This window comes from Polypterus senegalus, chromosome 5, assembly GCF_016835505.1.
Source record: "Polypterus senegalus isolate Bchr_013 chromosome 5, ASM1683550v1, whole genome shotgun sequence".
In the NCBI taxonomy this organism is placed as follows: domain Eukaryota; kingdom Metazoa; phylum Chordata; class Cladistia; order Polypteriformes; family Polypteridae; genus Polypterus; species Polypterus senegalus.
The window spans coordinates 150,566,163-150,592,757 of NC_053158.1; the positions used below are offsets into that span (position 1 = coordinate 150,566,163).

At 37.7% G+C, this 26,595-nt stretch overlaps 1 protein-coding gene across 1 annotated transcript in view; it reads left to right on the forward strand.

Moving 5' to 3' along the window:
- LOC120529580 (E3 ubiquitin-protein ligase HECW1-like) overlaps positions 1 to 26,595 on the forward strand; it is a 471,213-nt gene that overhangs the window by 244,183 nt on the left and 200,435 nt on the right. The window contains exon 6 of the mRNA XM_039753493.1: positions 12,299 to 12,374. Within this exon, the coding sequence (XP_039609427.1) occupies positions 12,299 to 12,374 (76 nt within the window). The remainder of the gene's footprint in view (positions 1 to 12,298; positions 12,375 to 26,595) is intronic.

The window sequence follows — 26,595 nt, forward strand, 5'->3', positions numbered from 1 at the left end:
AGTTTTACTTTTTAAATGATGTTCCTATTTATTCATTTCAGGTGATTTTTTAGTCTTTTTGTTTTATTTGTTTTTGAAATAAATTTACTTTGAGCCTGGACCAGATAATCTCTGAATTAACACCATCATTTATAGATACTGAGCTTTTCCTTTCCCATTCTATGTTTTTTAGTGTCATGAGGAAAGTTTGTAGCACTACTCATTTTTAATAAGTAATCGTCCTGGAGCCTGCAGGTTTGAGATGCCTGCAGGTGCACATGAGAATGTGCATGCAACGCTACAAGGTTGATTGGGGTGCTTGGCTGATTGCACATTAATGTGCAGAAATAGGCGATCAGCCATATGCTTCATTCATACCTTGGCATGGCTGATTGTAGCCCCTGCACCCAAACAGTGCATAAAAGGGATCCTGTATGGCGACAAGCGGACAAGGAGATAGGTAGAGTTTAAAGAATAGAAAGAAGGATGTCGGAGCTGGCAGGATTGGAAGACGCCAACATATGATAATGTGCAGGCAGACAGCTTAGAAGAGAGCCCTAAGGAGGAGTGCATGGCCAGCACTCAAAGGGGCTGAAGAAGGTTACTCCAGCTGAGTGTCCTGGAGGCAGCAGGAGCTAGACATTTTTTAAGAGGGCTCTCTTCGTAAGGCTGAGGAGTGGAAGTGGGAGTTGGAGGAGCGAGGCTCAATGTGGAGCCCTGCCAGAAGCCTGTGACAACAGCTGTGGTCTGAGCCTGGATGGCTGGTTTTGCCTGTTGGAAGGACGTCTCCTCTGGCTGCAGGATCCCAAGAGGAGACATTGATTTTTAGAAGGATGCACTAAGGATCGTGTGTTTGTTAGAACTGTTTCCTGCAGTGTGTGCTAACAATGTTTTAATGGATTATTTATGAACTGTTTAACCATCATTTTACACATCATTTTATGGATTATTAGTATATTTATTCAAAGATATCTGTACTGGGCGGCACGGTGGCGCAGTGGTAGCTAGGCTGCCTCGCAGTTAAAAGACCAGGGTTTGCTTCCCGGGTCCTCCCTGCGTGGAGTTTGCATGTTCTCCCCGTGTCTACGTGGGTTTTCCTCCGGGCACTCCGGTTTCCTCCCACAATCCAAAGACATGTGGGTTAGGTGGTTTGGCGATTCTAAATTGGCTCTAGTGTGTACTTGGTGTGTTTGTGTGTGTCCTGTGGTGAGTTGCCACCCTGCCCAGGATTGGTTCCTGCCTTGTGCCCTGTGTTGGCTGGGATTGGCTCCAGCAGACCCCCGCGACCCTGTAGTTAGGATTCAGTGGGTTGGAAAATGGATGGATATCTTTACTGCACTTTGGACAACATTTGTTTTATTTGGAAATAAAAGCAGTAACAATTTATACCACCTCTTGCTGACTGGGTGTGTCCTCATTTATTCGGTTTGTCCTCGGGTACAGTGCCACTGGTTCTGCGTTTAATTGGGTACCAAGGAGTGTGGATCCTACCCACATCATCACAAGTAAGTACTTCTTCATCCCCATAAAGTTAGCTTTCCTCAAGTTATAAGTCTTCATTTTGGTGTACATTTGTGTGTTTTCAAAGATAATCTCTAGTTTTACCATGTTGTGGACACTGTTGCTTAAATTATCAATAAACTTCTGTTTTTATTACTTACTTTATTGTTTGAAAAATTGAGAGCCCATGTGTTGGGCTTGGAACAAACTTGGTGAAAAACAGTAATTTATCATCCACACCATTTCAGTTTCTTCTTTTGTATTCCCAATAACAAGACAGGAGAGTACACGACAATACTCCATTTCATCTCAGTGTGTCACCTCAAACCTGAACCAGCAATGTGGTCGTCAGATGTGCATGCGTCACATAGTGTTCACAATTTGCCTGCTGTTACACAATCTTCAAGGCTGAGCAGTTAGTATAGAACAATACCTGAAATCTAATGCCCAAGAACTGCGACCAGAAATTAGGAGGTTGTTATGATTTAAGCCAGGGTTATTGCACTGGCTTATGTTTTTTTTTTTTTCATTATTTCTGTTTTTTTTGTTTTATGTAAAACAATATATTTCTTTGATTATTTTATTTGCAAATGTGAAAAATGTTCCTGTGTTTCTGTGTATATATTGATATTGAGCCATCTGGCTGTTTAGGTCAGAGTATAGTAAACTCAAGTGTGGTGCAGTGTGGATGTGAAGGAGTATTGTAAGTATTCTTTTTGTGGGGAAGTAGTTGTCTTTTGATTCATTTTTCCTGTGTTTCTTGGGTCATTCTTTCGGATTGTGTACTAGACCTGGTTTGCTGATGAAAATTAATTTGCTTTTCTATGTCACTATAAGTTTAAATGATGTCTGTTTGATAATGCACTAAATGTAATAGTTCTTTTTAATAAATTGACTTTTAGTAGTCTTGCTGAAATTTCTCTGAATGTACAATGAAAGTATATCATTTTTCTTCAAAATAAGCACCCTTAAAAGTATCATAAATTAAATCTGCAAAGATAAAAGCAAGATTATGGTGATTTAAACCCCCTGTTTAAACTTTCCTAAACTGAAGTATCATAGCACTTAAGTCTGTTAAGCAGCCGACACAGCATTATCTTTATTGCTTATGTTAGGAGAGGAGGCTGTTCCTTCTTTCTCCTTGTTCATTAAATTGGAGTGTGCTGTGTGATGGCTCTTATAGTGGTCAACCCAGAGAGCTGTAAAAAATCCCCATCTTAATAAGTAACTTTGAAGCTATATGGGAGAAGCAAGAGAAATACATCATACTGTACATCTGAATTTAGACTTATTTCTAACACATTTATGGTTGTGAAACTTTTTCAGGGCATACAGCACGAGCAAGACTGAGGAACCAATTTTTATTTATTTATTTATAATTTATTACTGCCCAATTTGTGATAAGTACTTAATATGGTAATAGGTTATTGGGAGACAAGTAATCAGAAAAAAACACATATTACAAGTAAAAGGCAAATGCAACAGCAATGCGGTTTACTCAGGAAGAGTTTACAGACTAGCATGTGTAAAAGCAGTTTTACCTATCCATGGAAAAAAAGCATTTGCAGAAATCATAAAACAGTTGAACAATAACCTACATTATCAGTGCAAAAAAAAGGGAAAACTAGTTAAGCATTATGAGTCCGTTATCTCATACTGAGACAAGGGGACAACCTTGTGTTGGGGATAGTTAGGTTACTCTAGTTAAAGAAGTACTCAAATCTACACAACCAGAGAGGTTTAGTAATGATCCAACTTGCATTCGAAGCCCATATGTCAAGATCTTTTTGTCTATTTTTGATTTAAATATTTTAAATAAATTTAAATAAATATCTTTTGTTATTTTAACAGCAACAACATTCTGATATTTCATAAACACCACTGTTTTGTTTATGGCAACCACTGGCCAAGTGATGCTTGATGTCACTTCCCAGATACAATATAACTCGGCTCAACTACATTGTCAACTCGGGAATGAAAGTACAGCTGAATGAAATGGTATTTTTATTATGACTGGATGGCTGCAAAAGGGAAACAACGAATCATGGCGGTAAAACGTTTTGTAGCAGGCTGCTCCTCTATATTCATTTTATGGTCAAATCTGCCAGGGTTTGCCGCCACTAGGTGATCTCTGTGAGTGTCTGCCTACCCAAAGTAGTTCCTAACCAGCACAGTAACACACTGCTGCCAAAAGAATATCCAACTAGACACAAAGAAATATGCAAAAAGGCACAAAAGTGGTATTTCAAAAACACAAAGATAATGTGGAAAAAGGCACATGTTATAGCAAAAATAACAAAGTGCAAAAGATAAAAATAATGCAGTATATATTTTTAAAATTAATCAGACGTAGTCATAGAACTTGGCACTCCACAGAGTATATTAAATGTTAACACCTGCTTAAACGTTTAAAATTTCATAACAGCACTATTTGTTGCATTGTGTGGGTTCTGATAAATAATGTACAGGAATGTTCAATTCTTTTCAGCCTAAAACACCTGCAGTCCTTAATGTATGCATTCAGTGATTCTGGCACAATAAAAGAGAACATGCTTTCACCTGGAGTTCATTTATTTTATTCTGTAGACTAACTGTAAGTCCAGAAGCATTCTAAAAGGAACAGTTATAAAAATACATTCTATCATAGCTAACATCAGGAAGAGCTCAGTTTTGGACAGTCATAAGTCCATCAAGGAACACTTTTGCTAAGAAGTCAACTTAGAGTTACCATTCGACATTCAGTATGTCTTTGGCATGTAAGAAGAATCTCTTGTCTTGCTGATAAAACCCATACTAATATGAATGAAATATGTGCACATTAAACAGCTGACATATAGCTGGGAAATGAACTTGGGTCCATGCAAAAGGAAATTATGTGATGAGTAATTTTATGATTTTGTATACTTTACATTTTTGCCTCAAATAAATCAAGTCATAAATTCAAGAAATCCTAGGTGGGGCATCAGACTCCTCCATACAAACATGAACAAATTGTGTAAAACCACTAGAACTATGAGGCAGTGTGACTAATCACTGCACTATTATGCCAATATGAAAATATATGAAAAAATAACAGTGCTACTGCACTGAAATAAATTCACATTTTTTTAAAAGTTGAAAGGTGTTTTTCTGTTTTATCACATAAAAGCGGTAAAAATGTATTGAGCATTTAAGAGCAGTACCAAAGTATCAGTTTTTTTTCATGAGAAACCTATGTGGAGATGCTTTTTTGTCCAGCATAGGTTTCTAGTCAATCCAGAACTGGTGCCTTTGATTGTCTTTGTTATCTCTCATTTTAATAGTAGTAACCAATGTTGGCAAGAGTTCCTGATTCTTAAGTTGTTTTTTATTGAACTTAGTTGCTCTTGTCAGTCTGTGGAGCAAACTGTGAATCTGAAACAGTTGGTATGCAACTTTCACTGTCTTTACTCAGTACTGATTTTTAATGTTATTTGCATTCTAATCTGAGTTTATGCAAATCTGCTTTTTAGATATTCATGTTTACTACTAAAAGGAAATGTATGATGCATTTCAAATATGTTATAATATTATAAGTAATACATATATGAATATTTTGGGAGATAAGCCTTTCCCTAGAGCACAGTGTGCAAGGCTGGAAACAACCCAAGGCAGAGAGTCAGTCAATGACAGAAGAATAAGTTATAGTTTATTTTAATCCATTCATTGTAATAAAGTTTTGCTAATGTTCTAAGAAGAGTAGCCTATTGGTTAGTCTTTTGATTATTTTAATATTGGAATAAGTGACTTTTGGTCCAGGTTAAAGGCTGACAGTTTTATTGTTTTGTATACTGTAGCTATAGCGTCATAAACTTGTGACTGGCATGTCATGCAGAGTAGTTCTTGCCTTCTTCTTAGTTTCTGCTAGCATAGACTTCATTTCAATTGTGAACCTGACCGAGAAAAAAATAGATAAAAAATGATATCCAGAATCTAATTTTGATATAAAATGAACTGTTCACCTTGGTCATTTTTCATTTTAAGAGCTGCATTATATCAGGAACAAAACCTGATGTTGGATATAATTCTTGCCCATTAGAGGGCACACTCATGTAAACACTTGCACCATGTCATGAAAACATGTCACTAGTCTAAGGGAGATATGCAAGCAAGAATGTCACTGTACTATGTATACAAATGGATCTGAACTTGAACTTGAGGGAACATGAGTACAGGGGGTCCTCGGGTTACGACACAGTTCCATTCCTACAACAGTGATGTAACCCGAATTTTGGTGTAAGTCGAAACACACTCTAGCCTAAGTCACTTACCTATCTTAACACATTTGAAAAATCATAATCTAGAACATAAAAACACAAAATCTAAGCCTGAGAAAAAAGAAAAGGACATAAATATACTGTACTGTAGTAACAGAAAAAATCAGTGTAAAAAAAATGCTTAACTTTATTCCTTCTCATGTCTCAATTTTTTAAAGTTTTTATGGGAGTGAGTGTTGTAAACTTGAAACGTTGTATGTTGAAACATTGTAACCTGAGGACCCTCTGTAGTTTTAATTGTGTGTAATGTGAAGAATACTGGACGCTTCGAAATCTTTGGGGTGCCAACCAGGCCACACTAGTTTAATGATAAAAGAAAAACAAAGGTAAAAAGCAGTGTCCTACAGAATTCATAATGTAACAAAGGGTTTGTGTTTCTCGCACCACAAAACACTCTTTGAGTTCTCTGTCTTGGGCTTTTAGAAGGTCAAAATAAAACCTCCTTGGCTTAGCGCCTTGCTTAAATTTATCTGGTCCTATAAGGGGTGGTGCTTGCAACACCCAGCAGGGGCAGAGCTAGACGTCATCTCAATTCAACGGGTTAACACTAACCAGGTTTCCATCCAAGGAGTTTTTGCGAAAAAATATTTAGCGCTTCAAATTTTAGCTGATGGAAATGCTAATTATCGATAAAATGTTGTACATGTTGACGTAATATTTTTCCGTTTAACTTTAGTGCATAAATTCCATATCGATACTTCAGATGTCGCAAAAACTACATTGGAAACACTTTTTGTCGGAAAAAAAGGGCTTTAACGCAAATAAATGTGTCACATGATACATTTTCATCACGTGCAATCAAAACGAGAATAGCGGAGCGGTTTACATGGTCTGATGAAGAGACTCGATATTTCTCGTGATGAGCCAATGCAGTAGCGGATAGGCTGGGTCTCCTGCTACTAAAAGGGGTATCTGAACTCCCTCCACATCAACTGTAGCCTGGGGGTGTCTCTCAGGATGTCTAAATAATACAAAAACCGCAAAGGTAATTTACTGTGCCAGTCAAAATATTGAATAAACCGTGTGTTTCATTATCTAAACATTTTTTTCTTATTAATAATTGGCAGATGTTCTAGCATATATGAGAAATTCTGTCATTAATATTAACTTTAGTTTTTTTTTTATTAAATGTTATTTTGTATTAATTCAAATTTCAGTTTTAATTAAAAACCTTAAGGGAAGCAGGTTACAGTACTAATTCAGTTGTTATCGCACTGAGAAGGGATGTTGAAAGGTAGGCTCACCTGTACAGATCCGATGCTGCAAACACAGCTGCATCATGGGCACTTCCAGGAGTGCCAACGCAAATGTCTCGTATCATGCACCTGTCATCAACAAGGGCCTGGAGAACAATAGATGGCCATCCTTTGCGATTAATGTAATCGCGGTAGCCTTCCATCGGGGGAAGAGTAGGCACATGCGTGCCATCCAGCGCACCGTAAATCTGTGGCACAAGATACACCAAGAAATTGCAGTATGCAATTTCATTTGCCTCCGCTACAGTCGGAAGTCTGATATAACGCCGCATTAATTTTTCTTTAATATCGGTGCACACAGCATATACACATCGATGGACGGTAGTTTTACTAACCCCGAAAGTTTCTCCAACTACTCTATACTCGGCGCATGTTGCCAGCTTGTAAAGGGTGATGGCAATCCGCTTTTGCGTTGGAACCGGTGGTCGGTGGCAACCTGTGATGGGCGCAACATCAGGACTGATGAATCCACACATCTCAAACGTCGGCCTTGTCATTCTAAAATGTTGCAGCCAGAGATTTTCTGTGAAGTGTCTCTCCACCACCTCCTCCCAGAAGGTCTTATTCCATCGTCTCTCCCATACCCGTGGGTTTCGTCACACTAGGGTACTTTCTTCGAGCTCAAGGGCTATCAGACAAGCAACTGCTTCATTCTGCTGTCGTCTTTATGTCTTTATATTATGTACAACAAGCAAAATACCCGCGCTTCGCAGCGGCGAAGTACTGCCTTAAAATTTTTATTAAGAAGAAAATTAAACCTTCTTAAACTGAGGGAAAATATACCAATAATTATTTGTTAAGGATCTCTTTGTATACCACATTGTGAGTTCGGCCCTCCGGTTGTAATATGACCAAGCTGTGCGCTGAGCTTACTCTTGAGCATGCAACGTACAGTTGGCCATGTGAACAGTAATCTTGTTTCAAATCTCACAGCTTAGATTGCTGCTGTCATAATCGGTTTGAGTTTCATGGTTTGTTTCAATTACGACAGTATTTGTAGGACTTGTGTTGAAGAGACATTCGGCATCTGTCAAGCGTTGTAAGTATAAAACCAGTTTCATCGATAACTTCACATCCAGCTTTTGAGAGTTTAAACATTCATAAACATCAAAGTGTCCACTACTGAAATCGTCACCTGTGAATCTAAGATGTTTAAGAGGCATTGGCGGTTGTCCAAAGGTGTAAAATATTTGGCTATTGCGGTACACTTGAAAGCGACAACCGAACAATTCAGCGGCAGCCATCAACTCACATGCAGATGCATAGGTGAAGGGCTTAAGCATTTCACTCTTATAGTGCTCCTGTGTAGTATAATTATCTCCTGTACCGTCATCAGTCCACACCTTGAACCTGTCCCAGTCATTCAATACATAAGACACAATGTTCCCCCGGATATCAAGAGTGAGCCTAATATGGCTGTGCAATATGTAACAAAGAGAATGGAAAAGGTAGGTGCCATCTCCGGGCATGGAAACCACTTGGTAAGTGACAGTTCTTTGATCGATTGTGATCACCTCGATAGACATGTTAATGGGGGTACGGTTGGAATGATAAAGGAAATGGGTACCTGAACAATGTAAAGTAAGTCTAAACTATAGACTATAGTCAATAACTATAATCGTAATAAATGAACAATAAAACAGCGGAGAAGCTGTGGATTAAATAAAAAGGCTGTAGTTATCAGCAGGGAGACGTGAATCCCGTGGCGAAGCAAGGAAGGGAATGTAGAGACTGGAGTGACGGACGGCCTTATATAGGCAGGCAGCCAACAACATGGGAGGAGTTGGGATGGGGGATCCAATGCCGCCTCACACGATGACTGAGCTGCAGGCTATGGATGTATATATGTACATAAGTAGGATTCAGTAGCGTTAGGAACCCGTGTACCAAATTTCTTGAAGATGGGCCCATAAGTAACAAAGACTGTTGAAAAGTTCAATATGGCTGCCGACAGTGGCATCATACCACCAAAATAATTAACAAATTTCAGCCTTCTACCTACATGGGAAGTTGGAGAATTAGTGATGTGGGAAAGTTCAATATGGCTGCTTACAGTGGCGTCATACCACCGAAATAAGTACGTACATTGGTTACGGTTAGCGCAGGGAAGCCGCCTACCAAATTTCGTGAAGATGGGGCCATAAATAAAAAAGTTCAACATGGCGGACTTTGTCGACCGTTATTGACCGTTATGACCGTTACGTGTAGAATTTCGAAATGAAACCTGCTTAACTTTTGTAAGTAAGCTGTAAGGAATAAGCCTGCCAAATTTCAGCCTTCTACCTACACGGGAAATTGGAGAATTAGTGATGAGTGAGTGAGTGAGTGAGTGAGTGAGTGAGTCAGTCAGTCAGTCAGTCAGTCAGTCAGTCATTCAGTGAGGGCTTTGCCTTTTATTAGTATAGATTCCAATTATTTGTGAAACTGAAATAACAGTAAATTGGCAAATTTCAAAAAACTGTCTAAATAATCTCTCCATTTCTTTGTTTCATTGTTTAGTGGAGGGGGTGTAACGTGGAAAACAAAAGGTAGATAATTTGCGACATACACAAAATTATGTATGGAAACAGCTCAAGGACAGATTTTTTTTCGCTATACAACAAAACGTAGGCGACAGTTCGTTTCGGGGGGGATGATGTCATCACACACACCATTTTATCGATAAAACGCCAGTTGGATGGAAACATGCTGGAGACAGCAAATTTCGCACATTTTTTTTAACGTATATTCTGTTTGTCGATTAGAAAACGTCACAAAAAACTGGATAGAAACTTGGCTATTGTGGAGGAAAACAGAGACACAGATTATGGCAGTGTCCCCTCCTGCTCTGCTGCAGTATTGTTTGTCTTACCTGAGCCCTTTAGAAGGTTCCTAAGTGTACATGCTTGATATAGGATTGTCAACAATATTGAAAAATTAAGCATGAATTTTAACATTTTTAAATTGCTTCAATACTCATTTTTCATGGTATCAATTCTACAGCTTACTTTTACAAACCCACTTCCAGTTTGCCATGGCTCGAGTTGCAGCCCCGTTTCTACCACCCACTCATAGGTTCTAATAAGATGGCAACTGCAACCAAAACTGAAAGTTGGCAGACAGAGAGGTGTCTGGAAATTGTTCAGCTTTGTGCCAAATGGGGACAGAAAACTACAAAATATATGCAAGTCTGTATGCGAGATCTGAAGGTCTGAGGTCTGAAACATGAGTCAATGCAAAGAATTTCCAGAGGTATCTTATTTCTAAATTATAGAAACATTAACAAATATAAACCTGTAAACTGTTGCGTTTGATGTAGGGATGTGACATTTATTTTTTGCTACAGGTTAAAATATTTTCTTGTAGACAGTTAAGTCTGCAATAATTTTTATTTCCAGGCCAGTTTTACTGTTCATTCAGGATCAATGATATTTAACACTAGGGTTCCGTCGATTTTTAAACCCTCATTACAAAGTGTGCTGCCTTAGTGCATTACTTTCTTTTATTTTACTACATGTAATTTTAAAATGATATTTTATCACATGTACTATATAATGTAAAGAGGTCTACTCCTTTGTGTGCTCTTATATTTCTAGCTGTGCTTCACAGCATGTATTTAGCCAAACAAAAGCCCACCACAGCCTCACAGATGAGCACATTGGCACACTAATCTTTCTTGTAAAAAAAAAAAAAGGAAGTTACAAAGACATCGTCTTTAATTTACAATGGCAATTATGCCATTAAGTCTTTAAGTGTGATAATGGTCTGTTTGTGTGTTACTTTTCTAAACAACTGTTTACAAATGATCACACTTAATTCTATATTTACTTTAATGTTTATTTAATGTTTGTTTTAATATTTATATGTATATTGTTTGCAAAAGTTGGCAATACTTGAATTTAATTAACATTTAATGACATTTGTAACATTTCATTGTACTACCTCAGTAACAGTGTTTGTTTACATCAATGTAAAAAAAAAATCTGTTGACTTCTTTATATTTTATTATTTATTGAACTTTACATATACCTTTTACAAAAGATTGCACTACTTGAGGCATTTTCATTTAATAACTACATTTTCTTTTATTTGTTTTCATCAATATAAATATTTTAGTGCAAGCAGAATTTATTGAATAGCTTTATATACTGTATTGGGTATCGAAAATAGTATCAAATTTCAATACTTTTCATAGTATCATATCGAAGTTTGAAATTTTGGTATAGTGAAAACCCTAGTTTAATAGTTTAGTTAGTTTTAGCCACTGTAATACCTTCCATCCATCCATCCATTATCCAACCCGCTATATCCTAGCTACAGGGTCATGGGGGTCTGCTGGAGCCAATCCCAGCCAGCACAGGGCACAAGGCAGGAACAAATCCCGGGCAGGGCACCAGCCCTCCACAGCTGTAATACCTTGCCATCCTGAAATTATTCACGTATAATGTTATTTGTTTCTGTACCTATGCTTATTGTATATGTTTATACAGTATATATATTATATATACTGTATATATATATATACTACATTTTTCTCAGTACCATTACCGTACATTAATAAAATAACAAACCTGCTTATGCAAATTCATGGTAGAGGAACACTTAAACTTAGGAGGGCCACATTGGTTGTAAGGCAGGTCCTCTGCAGCAAGTAATCAAGCACAAAGAACCAGTTGTATATTCAGAATTAATCTAAAATGCGCATCTTTGGGAATGTGGGAGAAGACCTCACACAGACACAGAGAACATGTACCAGCTCAGGAAGAGCAGCAGTCAGGCACAGGATTCAAAGTCAGGAAGTTGGATTTGTAAGGTAGCAGCACTAACTGAATATGACAGCCTACTTTAATAATAATATTTGTAATTATAAATTAAAAATAGGAATTTGCTAGTTTATAATAACAATAGTGTGGTACTTAGATTTATTTATATTCTCAGCACTTCTGTAGTTTATTTTTGGACCTATCACTGTCCAAATGCATTAGTTTTGAGTGTTCTTTGTCCATGGTACAGTAGGATTCAATTAATGGATGGATAAATGGTTTATTGGATAATTCTTACCAAAGGCTATTATTCATAAAAATTAAAGAAGTAATATTTTTATGTTCTATAAAATAGTTGCCAAGGTATGAATACTATGTCTCTAATTCATTTCTAGTGGTTTTTCACTCATTAGTTCTCTATTGAAAGCTTAATATTGATCCAAGAATTGACATTAATGGGTTTAAAGTACATTCTAGAAAGGGGATGTATAAACATTAGTGATTGTCTTCTCTTTTTGTCCTACAGGTCTTTAAACCAGTGACAAATGATGATGTTGCCCAAGGTCAGGGGAGTCGAAGGTTAATCAGTTTTACACTCTCAGGTAAATACATAATTAAATTTAAAATTTGACATAAAATGTCATCTTTTTATGGTAGTTACACATTATGTTATTTCTCAGTTCTACTTTCTATATATACAAGCTTTATTGGTGGTCTTGCTTTCTTAAGGTCTCTCATTTACAAATTAAAGTTGAAAATAAAGGTAATAATAAACAGGAATAAATGTACACAAAAGGAGTAATGATGAATGAGAAGGTAATAACAGCAATGTATGTTAACTGTTCTTAAACAAACAGACTTTAATATGCCCTTTAAATGAATGAATAACCTCTCCAAAACCTGGATACCACAGAAATCAAGTCTCTGACATCGATGCAATATACTGCATGTTTAAGGGGGACACAACAAGCGTAGCAGCATGGATGAAGGGACAGGGGTGTAATGATACAGTGTGTTGCAGGTACAATCTGGTACAAGAGCGATAAAATAGAGAGTTTTAGAATTGATCCTGGAAGACATCGGAAATTGGTAAAGACTGACCAGAATAAATGGTGCTCACAGTTGTAGTTTCTTTCTTTCTTTCTTTTTTTTTTCTTTCTTTCTTCATAAAGCACACTTAAAACATCAAACGGCTGACCAAAGCACAGTACAGAGTAAAAACCACATTTAAAGGATAATGTTAAAAAATTAAACCACACTAAAAACACCACAGTACAGCAACACTAGACTGAATCTTTCAAAAAGCTAGAACAAAAGATGCCCCTTGTGACCAGGAGGGGGCAATGCAGTGCCCTAAACCCAAGATGCAACTTCACAGACACAAGCCCTGTATAATACAAGGTTTATTTTAACAAAATACCTTTCACAGTGGCTCCAAAAGTATCATACATACTTTGGGTGAGGTTGAGTGGTACTTCCTGGTCCCAAAAAGGAAGGACTTTGAATCCCTTCAACTCCCCCTTGACAGCCCCCATAGAAACAAACAGGGCTACCTTACAGGACTACAGGTTCCAGAATGTCCTATGGGCATCCGTGCAGGGATCCTAATCCAAGGAGACTGCCACCTAGCGTATTAGAGAAACAAATATTTATTAATGTGCATACCCCCCAGTCCTTCCATTGTACTGGCCTCCTGACCAGGTAAGGCTCGTTGCACCTTCCCAGTCGGGATGCCAATCTATATGACCCATCCATTACACCCAACAGATACCATAAACAAATACAGTACTTTGTACTGCATCCCGAAAAGCCAAAGTAAAGAAGTGGGACTTTAGATGTGATTTAAATGGGAGCAGCTCTAACAACAAAAAATAAGCTATTCCAAAGTTTTTGGGCAGTCACTGAGAAAGCTTGATTGACACTCAGTATATGGCAAGAATGTGGTACTACCAGAAAAGTTTGAAAAGAAGATCTGAGCTACCTGGAGGTAGAATACATGAGAAAAGGTCTGACATATAGGGAGAATCCAGGCTATTAGGGCATTAAACACAAACAAATGGATCTTAAACTCAGTCCCATACCTGACAGGCAGCTAGTGAAGAGAGGCCAAAAAAAGAGGGATATGTTCTGTCTTTCAGGTGTCTGGTAGTAAGCTAGCTGCCACATTTTGAAAGAGCTAACGATGACTGACTAATACCAAAACACAATGAATTACAGTAGTCCATCCGACTAAAGATAAAGGCGTTGAGAACAGTCTCCAGGTTTTTAGTCAATGGAAAAGGTTTTATTTTAGCTATAATTCTAAGATGGAAGAAACTGCCCTTGATCACTGGATTGATCTCTTTGTCAAAAAGACGGAAGAGTCAAAAATCAACCCCAAATTTTGTACACATGATTTGATATTTGGGGAAAGGGGACAAAGATCATTAGCAAAACTGCTAATGGCAGTAAAAAGACCAAAGAGCAGGATGTTTGTCTTATTTTCATTTACCTGGAGAAAATTATTAGCTATCCATCATTTAATATGTTTGAGGCAATCAAACAATGTAGTTATTGTTCCCTTATTACTTGGCTTCAGAAGTAGATATAGCTGTCTGGCATCCATATAGCTGTGAAATGCAATATTATGACACTGAATTACCGATCCAAGAGGGAGCATGTACAGCAGGGGTCTCCAACTCCAAACTCCAGTCCTGGAGAGCTACTGTGGCTGCAGGTTTTCATTCTAACCCTTTTTTAATTAGTGACCAGATTTTGCTGCTAATTAATTAATTTTAATTGATGCAAAACTTAACACTCAGGCCCCTTAATTATTTCTTTTTTCCTTAATTAGCAACCAAACAATATTAAGGCACAAAATGAACTAGCACATAAACAACAACCTGCATCCATCACATAATAACTGAAAATAAAGAAAGGTGAAGGCCTCAATAAGGTTGATCTGATCAGGTCCATGAAACATTTAGACAACACTCTTAAAAAAGAAAATCAACAGTTTTGGAAATGTGAGCTATGGCAGAATGAGCACCATGGAATTAAATAACGGGTTTAATTAGCAACAAGAAACTGAATGAAGTGAAGTTGGTTGAAGTCTGAGGCCCCAACTTCTGGTCATCTGTTGGCTCACTTCATATCAAATTTATGTTTAGGTGCCATTTAAGGAAAAAAGAATCAATTCAGTGGTCAGAGTCTCAAGAAAAGTCAATTAAAATAAAGGGAAATAGTTAATTAGCACTAAAAATCTGGTCACTAATTAAGAAAAGAGTTAGAATGAAAACTTGCAGCCACAGTAGCTCTCCAGGACTGGAGTTGGAGACCCCTGATGTACAGGGTAAAGAGTGTGGGGGCTAAAATGGACACTTGAGGAACTCCACAGGTCACAATAGCAGAAGAAGAAAAAAATGACCAATATTTACAGAAAAAAATCTATTATTAAGATAGGATTGCAACTAGGCAAGGTCAGTGCCTTGAATGTCTACCAGATGCTCCAAACAATTTAACAAGATGGAATGGTCCATCATGTCAAAAGCAGCACTGAGATCTAGTAGGGTCAGACAGACAGTCTCCAGCATCAAGTGCCAACAAAAGATCATTAGTCATTCATAACAGTGCGAATTATATACAGTGGAGTGTTCTGAAACCAGACCTAAATTTTTCAGAAAGCTGATGTTTGTTTAGAAAAATGTACATGGGCAACTAATTATGTTTCTTTTGGCAGAGGTTGGCATAAAACACTCTATAGTGCATGCACATGTTCAAGAAAAAACTGCTAGAGCTCTGTGGAATTTATTATGCTTCCTCCCTTAAAAAAAAATATTTTTTTTATATAATAATATAATATTTCTCTGTCATTGATGTTAATCATATTGAAGAACTTAATATACATGACTGCTTAATTATTCTTACTTATTTTACACTAACCGTTCCCCGCGGCTCTGCCCGCGTAGTACTGAAACAAATAAACAGAAAGGTATCACTAGCTAAGCGGAGGCAAGTTACGCTTCAAAACACAGAGGTAAACTGACTTCCCACTCCTGGCATCATGCTTTCCCCTCCTCTCAGCCCGTAGCCTCTGTCTCGGACTAGTGCGAATATATCACTCTTGCAAGGGAACTATGATTCTTAGCGCAATGCAAATTCTAGAAAAAAAACCCAATCCAAATCCATTAAGTTGTTTTCTCATTTGATAGCTAAATGGATGTAAGATATGCCCCGAGGCTGGTGCGCCCCCCTCCCCTTGGCCTGCTGCATCTCTCTCGGGTTCACGCAAATAAATCGGTACTGCAAGCGAATTATGTTACTTATCGCAATGAGAGAGGTTTCAAAATCAACCAGAATGTTCAAGCAAATTATAGATAAAAACCTGATCTAAATCTGTTAAGTAGTTCTCTCATGAAAAGTGGACAGACATACAACAACCAGACATTGGATTTTATATATATATAGATGTATTATAGTTATTTTAACATTATTATAAAGTAATAAATATACTTTACCAGTATGTCACGAAAATTTAAAGCAATACCTTTATAAGGTATAATGCAGATTTTAAAGAGGATAGAAAAGGGAGAAAAGAAGTGCTATGTAACAGAATCATTAGAATTAGCACCCATCCATGAAAGGAACTGAAAGAGCAACCCTAACCTGCAAGCACTTGATTGAAGCTTCTCCCCCCTAAAATCTATTGGAATGGGGGCTTTGCCACCACCAGATCTTCTGAATGATCCATGCATGGATTGACTCAGTTGGAGAAAGTAATTGGTGTTACTTCTGAGCTGAGTTGAACTTTGTGAACATGCAAGCAGTTGATGAGGCAGATAGGAGTGAGTTGAGCCATGTTGAAAGCAATGAGGAATATCAGACAAGTGGGCAGTGACCTTGGTGGGTCACTGGCAGTTTTGGCCATGGAATAAACAATGCCCTGCCACCCAGCCAACATTAATGATTGTTATAATATGTACAGTGATCCCTTGCTATATCACGCTTCGACTTTCGTGGCTTCACTCTATCGCGATATTTTTCTCATACACGCTTACGTCACTACGCATGCGCTTTCTGAGAACTTTTATCTAAGCCCTATGATGGCTCCTAAACGTGCTGCTTTTTCTAAGCCTTCTGACAATAAAACTAAGTGCCGGAGGAAGATGCTTACTATCCAGGAGAAGGTGAAACTCTTGGATATGATTAAAGATGGCAATACCCTACAAAAGCCTCCTCACGCATATGAAAAGACAGTGCCAGCAACTGCCTATCAAGATGTTCTTCAGCCGCGCACCCAGACACCCACTGCCTACTCCTAGTACTCCTTCAGCTGAAGAAGACAACAACGCACCTGCTGAAGATACTGCACCACCTCTGAAGACTCTCCTACTGAGATTGTGCCTTCATAGGTTAGTGGTTGTGTGTAAGAACTGTGTGTGTTTGTGTGCAATTAAATGTACAGTACAATAATCTACTATATAAAAGCGTTCGGGATTGTCCTTCCGTACCGTGAGTGCAAAGCGTAGCGGTATTCCGCTTATTACAGACTTACTATTTGCGGCTTGAGGTACGAAGCGACGCGATGTGAGCAGAGTTCTGGTGCTCTCATTGTTCCCTTGCTTTTGTGCGCGAATCACTGGAAAAATAGACAAAATTATGTCTCTGGAAATAATTAATGTTGATGGAGTACAAATGCCTCACCACGTAGTAAATCTCAGGGGAGATGGTGCTTGCTTATTGTCATTTATAGCTTATTTAGTGCATGAAACTCCGTCTTTAGCGGTACAGATTCGGGCTGACATTGTACGCCTTTGGACAGGCACTTGAGGGGATAAAAAAAACTTAGGTTTCAGGAGATGTTATGAGTGGGCACTTTGATGTTCTCATTCTCTACACTTACATGCCTGATGTACACATGGAGCGCACAAAAATTGAGGATAAAAGTCGGTCGCCTTAAAAGGCGAGTGCGCCTAGTAATATGATATTTGTAACTTCTAATATGTCTTATTTTCTCTTATTTTGTCTAATATATTGGGTAATACGAGTGTAATGATGACTAAAGGGTTTTATTTCATGTCTAGAGGGCTCTAATAATGTTAAAAAACGTATTTAGAAGGTCTTAAACAGGTTTTCTATACTCTTAACTGCGAAAATATTCGATTTATAAATAAAGAATCCTACTTCGCGAAAATTCATTTATCACGGTAGACTCTGGAACGGATTAACCGTGATAAACGAGGGTTCACTGTATCCTTTTTCCTCCAATGGTACATCTACCTCAGAGAGTAAATTTTCTTATAACAAACTAAAATCTTGGAATGCATTTAATTTGTTAACTGAAGTATTACTGTATACGGCTGAAATAATAGGTTAGAAAATCCTAAAAGACAGTCCATTCAGTAGGCGATAAAATATGGATAAGATACAGGAGATGTTAATGAGATGTAATTGAGAATTTTTCTCTATTTCCAGCATGTGCGTTATGCAAGAAAAGAATGGCTCAAAAGTAGCCCCAAGACATGAATACAGTATGTCATAACTTAGACTGATGGAAGCAGACATTTTAACATTTGTTTCATAATTAATTTAGCCTGCCTGGTGAAAAATATTAACGTGTTGTTTAGACAAAAGTTTATCAAAAGATAAGTAGCAGTGAGTAGTGTTTCTCCAACCATTAAAGTTAGTGGACAGGGTGCTCAGTAAGTAATCTTGTGCACCTGCTCAGCAATTCATAGTTCCACCCCCTCGACCACATGGGAGGAATTTAAAGCATTGCACCATCCAATCTATAAATAATTTGATTAATTTATCAAATCACTGTGAAATTTTGAAAGGATTATACTGGAACTCATACTGCATACTATGAGCTGTTTGTAAGTTGACTTTTTCACTGTGTTACAGTTCATATTCTGACTTTCATTTCATTGATTGTCGGACAAAATCACCTTCAACTTGCCCTATACACACAGCACAATGAGTGTCTTCAAATCAGTGTGAAAACTCTAAAGAATCTTTAATCAGTCACACACTGTGATTCACTTTTAGAAGCAGCAAGATTTCGCCAACTGTAGTCCTTAAATTTGACATGATTAACATGTAAAATTTGTTATGAATTGTTTCAAGAACTAAATCTAACAATGAGCAATGATGTTACCCCCTTCTTTGACAAAGCACATGCTCTTCTGCAATTCCCATCCTCTATAATTAAACTTATAAAGAAAAGCAAACAACATTTTTTCCTGACCTCCTGCTTATAATAACAAGGTAGAAAATGTGATTTAATTAAAATATCTTTTTTGTGGGCATGCCTTTATGAATGTGATTTCAATAAAACTTATATGTATAGTTATTTTTTTAATTATTTATTAGCACCATATCTCTAAGCTGGGATCCCTTTCCATGTATAGTCAGCAATCGGTGCTAATAAAAGGATAATGAAATGTAAGAGTAAGCACAAATGGATGCTAAGTGTCTTGAAGCTGACTAAGAATAGTTCAAAAAATACATGTTAGGATGTTACTAATAGACATTTAAGATGGAATTACTTTAAATAATGTTTTAAGAGGGAAGAAATGGAGAATGTCAAGTCAAGTCACTTTTATTTCTATAGCACATTTAAAAACAGTAAAAACCGACAAAAGTGTTTCACAATGAAATCATTTACTATGAAGAAATAAACACACACTACAATAAAACTCTTAAAAGCATACTAAGAAAATAAGAACCACTGAACTCTAGTGAGTAAAAATAAGTTTTCAGCCTTTTTTTAAAAAACTCTCCACTAGAAGAAGGCCTATTGTGCAGTGGAAGACTTGAGGCCAGCAACAGAAAAGGCTTGGGTCACATTTTGTTTTATGCCTCATCCTTGGAACAACTAAAAGCAATTTGTCAGAGGACCTCAATAATAAAAATTTAAATAATAATACTACTACTACTACTAATAATAATAATACATTTTATTTATATAGCACATTTCACATGCTTGGATTGGCGATTCTAAATTGGCCCTAGTGTGTGCTTAGTGTGTGGGTGTGTTTGTGTGTGTCCTGCGGTGGGTTGACACCCTGCCCAGGATTGGATTCCTGCCTTGTGCCCTGTGTTGGCTGGGATTGGCTCCAGCAGACCCCTGTGACCCTGTGTTCGGATTCAGCGGGTTGGAAAATGGATGGATGGATGGATTTCACATGCTCAAGGCCCTTAAAACAAAATGATACAAATAGTTTCTGAATAGAATAATAAAAACAGGACATACAAAAGCATTAAATAGGATAAAAGAAAGAATAAAGCAGATTGTCATACTAAATTCAGTACAAAAATTAATTCCTGAACAAATCACATAATTTATGATATAAAACACACACAAATTCTCCTGAACATCTGGACAGAGAGGTAAACTGAAAGAAGGAGCTGGATATCAAGTTAAGTGAAAAGCCCTCTCGAACAGATAAGTTTTAAGTTGTTTTTTAAAAAATAAAAGGAGTCAACTTATCTCATTAATTTAGGGAGGTCATTCCAAAGTCTGGGTGCTACACAGCTAAAGTTCCTGTCACCCACAGAGTGCAGGTTAGTGTGGGGCATAACAAGATTGCCAGAATCAGAGGACCTTAGTGGGCAAACAGGAGCATACCGATGGACAGTGTCACTGATGTAGTCCAGCGTGAGGCCATTTAAAGCTTTGTAGGTTATTAATAGAATTTTATACACGGTCCTGTACGACACAGGGAGCCAGTGAAGGTGAAGCAGCATGGGTGTGATGTGCTCGCTGTTGCTGGCCCATGTTAGGACTCTTGCAGCAGAGTTTTTAATTAACTGCAGTTGTGATATAAGATTTGAAGTGGCACCTGGCAGTAGGGAGTTACAATAATCGATGCAGGATGTGATAAAAGCATGGACAAGTTTCTCAGCATAAGAAAAGGAGAGGAAAGAGCAAACACAGGCTGTTACAGAGGTGTAAGCAAGAAAGTTTCTCAATGTGGTTTATGTGGGTGGGATAAGAAAGAGAAGAATCAAAGATGACATCAAGATTCCTTGCATTAGAAGAATGTCTGATGAGATCACCATCAAGAGTAACTGAAAAGTAGCTCATTCTCTTAGGTTGTGCTTTAGTGCCAATTTGTAGGAGTTCAGTTTTGTTGCAGTTTCATTTTAAAGAGTTCTGCTCCAACCAGGTTTTAATTTCACGGAGGCAAGACGTCAGCTGAGAAAGTTCTGATGAAGTTTCACTTTTAACATTGAAAAAGAGGAGAGTATCATTTGCATAAAAATGGTAACCCAGTCCAAAGCTGCAAATTATATGGCCAAGGGGAAGCATATACAGTAGATACAGAAGAGCAGAGGGCCGAGGACAGAACACTGAGGAAATCCTTGTGTGACTGGCACTGAGCTGGACCTGCTGCTAAAAAACTCTTGCCTATCAGTCAGATAGGACTTAAACCACTGGAGGGCAGTGCCAGAGATACCCAGCATGTTCTCCATTCTGGACAGTAGAATGTCATGTCCATGACAAAAGCTGCACTGAGGTCTAACAGAATTAGAATGGGTGGGACATAAACAGCAAGGAGGTCTGAGACATGGTGAAGCAAGGCCATTCATGGCCTTAAAGACAAATAATAAAATCTTAAAATGAGTTTTATATTTAACTGGTAAGCAGCTTGTTTTTAGTCCTAGTTAAAAGTTGAGCTGCAGCATCTGGTGTCTTGATAGCAAAGTCTGACTAAATCTCCTGTAAAGTATAATTCAGTAATCTAGTCTGGTCATTATAAATGCTTGAACTACTTTTTCGAAGTCCAGAGAATACATCAAGTTCTGCATGTTTAAGATCATTCTTAACTGATAAAAATGAAGTGGTAATGACAGAATTAACCTGTGTGTCAAATTTTAAAAGTTTCTTAACAGGTTTATAGAAAGAAGTAAGTGAATCAAAGCAACTGAATTTTACCATTATAATTTGCATCTCCAAAAACAGTAACTGTGGCCGTGTCTTTGTTTAACTTGAGAAAACTGGATTCTAACCAGGCTTTGAAGTCTCTCAGACAAACCATAGACTGGCTGAAGACTGCTATCAAAGGCGTGTAAAGACGAGTGCCATGAGAAACCACACTTCTTTACTATGAGGTCATGGAGGTTGTCTGATTAAGATACAGCATATGGACATGCAGTAGAATTTTGGAATGCTAAGGTAGCAAAGAAATTGAAGAAGAAAGCTACAGTTATACAGTATATAAATTCTGGGTTCAAATAATTTTTTATTTTCCAAGAATACCTGATACATGTTTCTCAAGCATTTGCACAAGAACAATATACTTTTTCTCTCTCTTCTTTTCTTCCTCCACACCTCCCTTCAACCTGTCTCCAACTCTCCAGAGTTTTTTATGGAAGACATAGGAGTACTTTTGGTGCCAGGGCATTGCCTGTAGGAAGCACATCTGGGTCAGGCAGAAGTTACCCAAAGTAGGGAACACAGATCCCTGCAGCACCACCTGGTGGCACTCATGGAACCCAATATGGCTGCCCCATGGGACTACAATTTCCAGAATACTCTGTGGGTTGCTGCCATCTAGCAAGACTAGGGAGTAAATAATCCCCCTGTCCCTCTGTTATACTGTGTGATGGTGTGGGTTGATTCCATGCTCCCTCTTCTTTTTTGGGAGCCTCTTGAACCCGACACCGTCCATAACGTAACTGATGAGCATGACAGATGAGGAAAAAATATACATGACACAAGGGGATGGTGAAAAGATGAACAGTACTTTTATTAAAAGCACAACAAAAACAAATGTTCAGAAAGTGCAGTGCTCTAAATGTCAATACACAAATAATCTATAAAATGAAGCTGTCCGGTGGAGTTTAAAATCCAATAAATAAATCCAATAAAATTAGGTTAAAACAACACAGTGCAAGAAACTTATTTAAAATCCCACAAGCCCTGGTGCCTCCTTTACAACTGACACCTGTCCGGCTTATCTTGTTCGGACCTTGCAGCCCAGAGACACGTTGACCAACAGGTGCAGACACCTATTTCATCTGGCCTGTGTCCCCACCTCCAATCCCACGGTGTCCGCTGCTGATCCTGGCTCCACCCGGCATGGGCACGCTGTACTTCCACCACTACTATTGGCTCCACCCAGTGAAAGTACCTTTAGAGAGTAATGGTCACTTCTGCACCCAGGTTGTTCAACATGAGGAACCCACAGCCCCCTCCTGTGCAATGGCCACACACTCCTCTTTGGGGCTTCACTCCCGTCCACATGTTCCTGTTGTTTTCCCTCTCCTGCCTACATCTTCTCCTGTCCCTTAACGTCTGCTTTCTTTTCTTCCGTTCTTTCCGCTTTCTCTTGTGCCGGCTCACTCTTATAAGGTTTCGTGGATGCAGTGTTTCAATCGTATATTGCAGGAAGCTGATGAAGCAATTGAGAAAGACTGCACTTTTATGTACAGGTGCGTCTCACCCCTATTACCCCACTAACTCCCCGCAGCTGTGTATGCGCGCGAGAATGAGACTGCTAATTGATTAATTATTAAAACGGCCATTGTTTCTGAGTCACGGACCCGCTATATCATATGCTGACCTCCTGGCTGCGTAAGGATCTTCAGTCTATCTCTGCTGGGACGCCAGCATATTCACTCTGAGGTTGGCAACTCCTTCTAGCCTCCTGTGAAAGGCAGGGAACACCCTGCTTTACTTTTTGACCTTTCAATACAGCAGCCTTTTGGCCAAGTAAGGAACCATGCACCATCCCAGTTGGGACACACCTCATGCCTGCCATTCATCACAAGGGAAAGAAAAAAGGTTAACTACTGTATATACTCACGGATAAGTCGGGAGTTAATTTTAATGTATAATTTCCGGTATTTTATAATGTCAGTCGTATAAGTCGAATGCAGAAAACTCGGCTATACACTATTGGTACAAGAGATTATGATATGCTAACGCCTACATGAGAGAGTAACAACAGAGCACACGGCTTTTTTTTTCTATGTGGGTGCAGCAATGTTCTGTATCAGCTTGTGCTCCTAACCTCTCTATCTCTCTCTGTCTATTGTGCCTACGTGATCACAAAGTAATACCCGAACTATTCCAAAGAGACGTTTGCACTGATTTGTGTTCCTTGTATCTCACATCCTCATACACCTTTATTGCAAGAACATCCCTTATGTACGATGGAGCGTTAGATCAGAAGAAAATATGAAGCTGGTTTTAAAATTAAATGTCGTTGAAGTAGCGAAAGAAATTGGTAACTGCGCTGCTACAACAAAATTTGATGCGTCTGAGAAACTGATGCAAGATTGGAAGAGGCAAGAAGATGTAAAAAAAAAAACTTAAGCGTCACATTTTTGAACGGCCACATAAGTTGGGGTCTGATTTTATGATCCATTTTTCGGGTTTCAAGACCTGACTTATATGTGAGTATATATGGTAAGTAAGCAAAATATGCATTTTCAATTCAAGTTTGTTTATTCTGGTTACATTGCAAATATAATGCATCCAACACAGCACAGGCCATGGAACAGTTAAAGCTCCAGTAGAATGCAGATTTTAAACTAAGCAACCCTCTGTTAGTCCTTGATCTATGCCAACTCAGCCTTTCTGAGGGCAATTTAATAATGTCCAATGTGAGTCAATTAACAGAGTGTTGTGTCTTTTTTCCTTGATGCTTTCAGAACCTGTAATGGTGAACAATTTTAGCTTCATTTTATTATTCCACATTTGTGTAGTTATGGAACACAATAACATTTGCAAAATGTCAGACACTAGAAAAAATGTCATTTCCATTCACCAATAAATGAAGGACCTAGGTTTTTTTAACAGTGAGAAGAAGACTTAAAGAAAGCTAAAAACCTTGAAGTTGTGGCCTTGTAGAAGAATCTGTCATGACGTCCTTAAACTTACCTCACCCCGCATGCTTAAGTGTAAACACTTTCCAATTTAATTAGCCCTAATTGATATAGTAAAGAAAAAAATAAGAAACAGGCAAGCAGAAGGCACCCTTGCTAAAATGTTAAAAAATAAATAGTGCCCAAAGAGAATCCGCAAATGAAGTTGCTTACCTTTAGCTATTGAAAAGTGAAAAAAAAAAATGTCAGAAACAATGGACAGAAAATACAAAATAAAACACAGAGCACATACTCACCTCACTGTTAAACCGATCGCAAGTGCCATTATTTAAAATTATTTAATTAATAAGAGATCAATATTTTCATATATTTGCATTCATATTCCCATAGCTAAGTCAGAGTTGAGAAAGTTAACTAAGAATGAAACCTATTTTTCAAAGGGTTTGTTAATCCAAATAAATTAGTAGCATCCCCAAGATTTTATTCATCATTTGTAACACAAAGAATACAAAGCTGCTTAGTAGTTTACTGGAGCCCTGCTCTATAAAATAGCAGTAGTTCATTTCTAGTCTGTGATTTTAAAGCTTTCTACTGAATATTAAACATATTTGATAAAACTTCAACTCAGTAGAACTCCTCTGCATCATTAAGTAATTTTTCAGTAAGCGAGCAAAGCCAAAGTTGGAATTTCAACATAATATAATGTCATTAAGTAAAACTGGTTTATTTTCTAATTAGAGGATATTCGGGAAAAGTTCAGTTAAAAATAGAGGAAATTAAGTTAATTATATTCTTATTGCTGCAATCAGAACTAAGTATTCAGTGCAGGCCTTCAGTCCATGGAAACATTTGAGAGGTCAGTTATGCTGTCTAATTCATAAAATGGGTACAGTTTGTTGTCTTAGTTTACTGTAAAGGATGACCAACACATAATTTTTACATCAAAGTCAAAGCAAAGCTATACATTTAAAAATTCTCTGGCTGTAATTTAGGAATAATTTACACTAGACCACAGTATACCATATGCAGGTTAGTGAAGAACACATGTACAGTCCACAAATACAACAGAAAAGTGCACATATATAAATGTCTCCATCCAGCCCTTGGATGTATGTGAAACTGAATCTATTATCTGAAATATTTATCTTAGTTCAGTCAAATCCTAGTATGTTAACAAATCATACTTTTAATGCAGTGATTAAATATTGTACTAAAATATTCAATAGAAATGAAAAACGTCTTACACCAAGTTTTTTTATTTCATCTAATAGTTAAAATCATCTCACTTTATAATTTTGGGTGAAACATCAAGTTCATCTAGCCCAGTGCTTCTCAATTATTTTCTGTCATGAGCCCCCCAGGAAGAAGAAAACATCTTGCCCGCGACTATAAATAGTATCATTTGTCTATAAAATTGTTATAAGTACACCTCTGCATAACACTGTATCCTTATTAACGTATAAGAGAATAAAAAGAAAGAAATATGGACCAATTTACAACAAAGAATAGCTTTATTAAATGTAACAAAAAGATTTAAAGTGCATTCTAAATTCAAAAAAAATTTTAAAGAAAAATAAAAAAGCATGTTCCCCGAGGTCAAACGCGCCCCCCTTGACGGAGCCACGCGTCCCACTATTTGAGAAACACTGCACTAGAGGAACTATTTGACACTTTGACTTTCTGCCTGTCATCCATGTGCACAGCTTCAGGGTAGATGGATGGCAGGCTCTTCATCATTTTGCTGGCCAAATTTTATGTTTGCATATGACTTTAAACTTGTCTTAGGGAGGTTTTTCTGAACAGATGCAATAGCAACATTGTCCAAAAAGGGCAAGAATAAAAAGCTTCTACTTAATGTTTATTATTGTGTATATTGAGTAATGTATATTATTTCACTTACTGATTGAAATTGGAACTGTATGTAGTCTATATAAAACCAGATTATACTACCATGACATAGTCTGCCATATCTCATAGTTGTTCATAACCTTATTCCTGAAGACACCA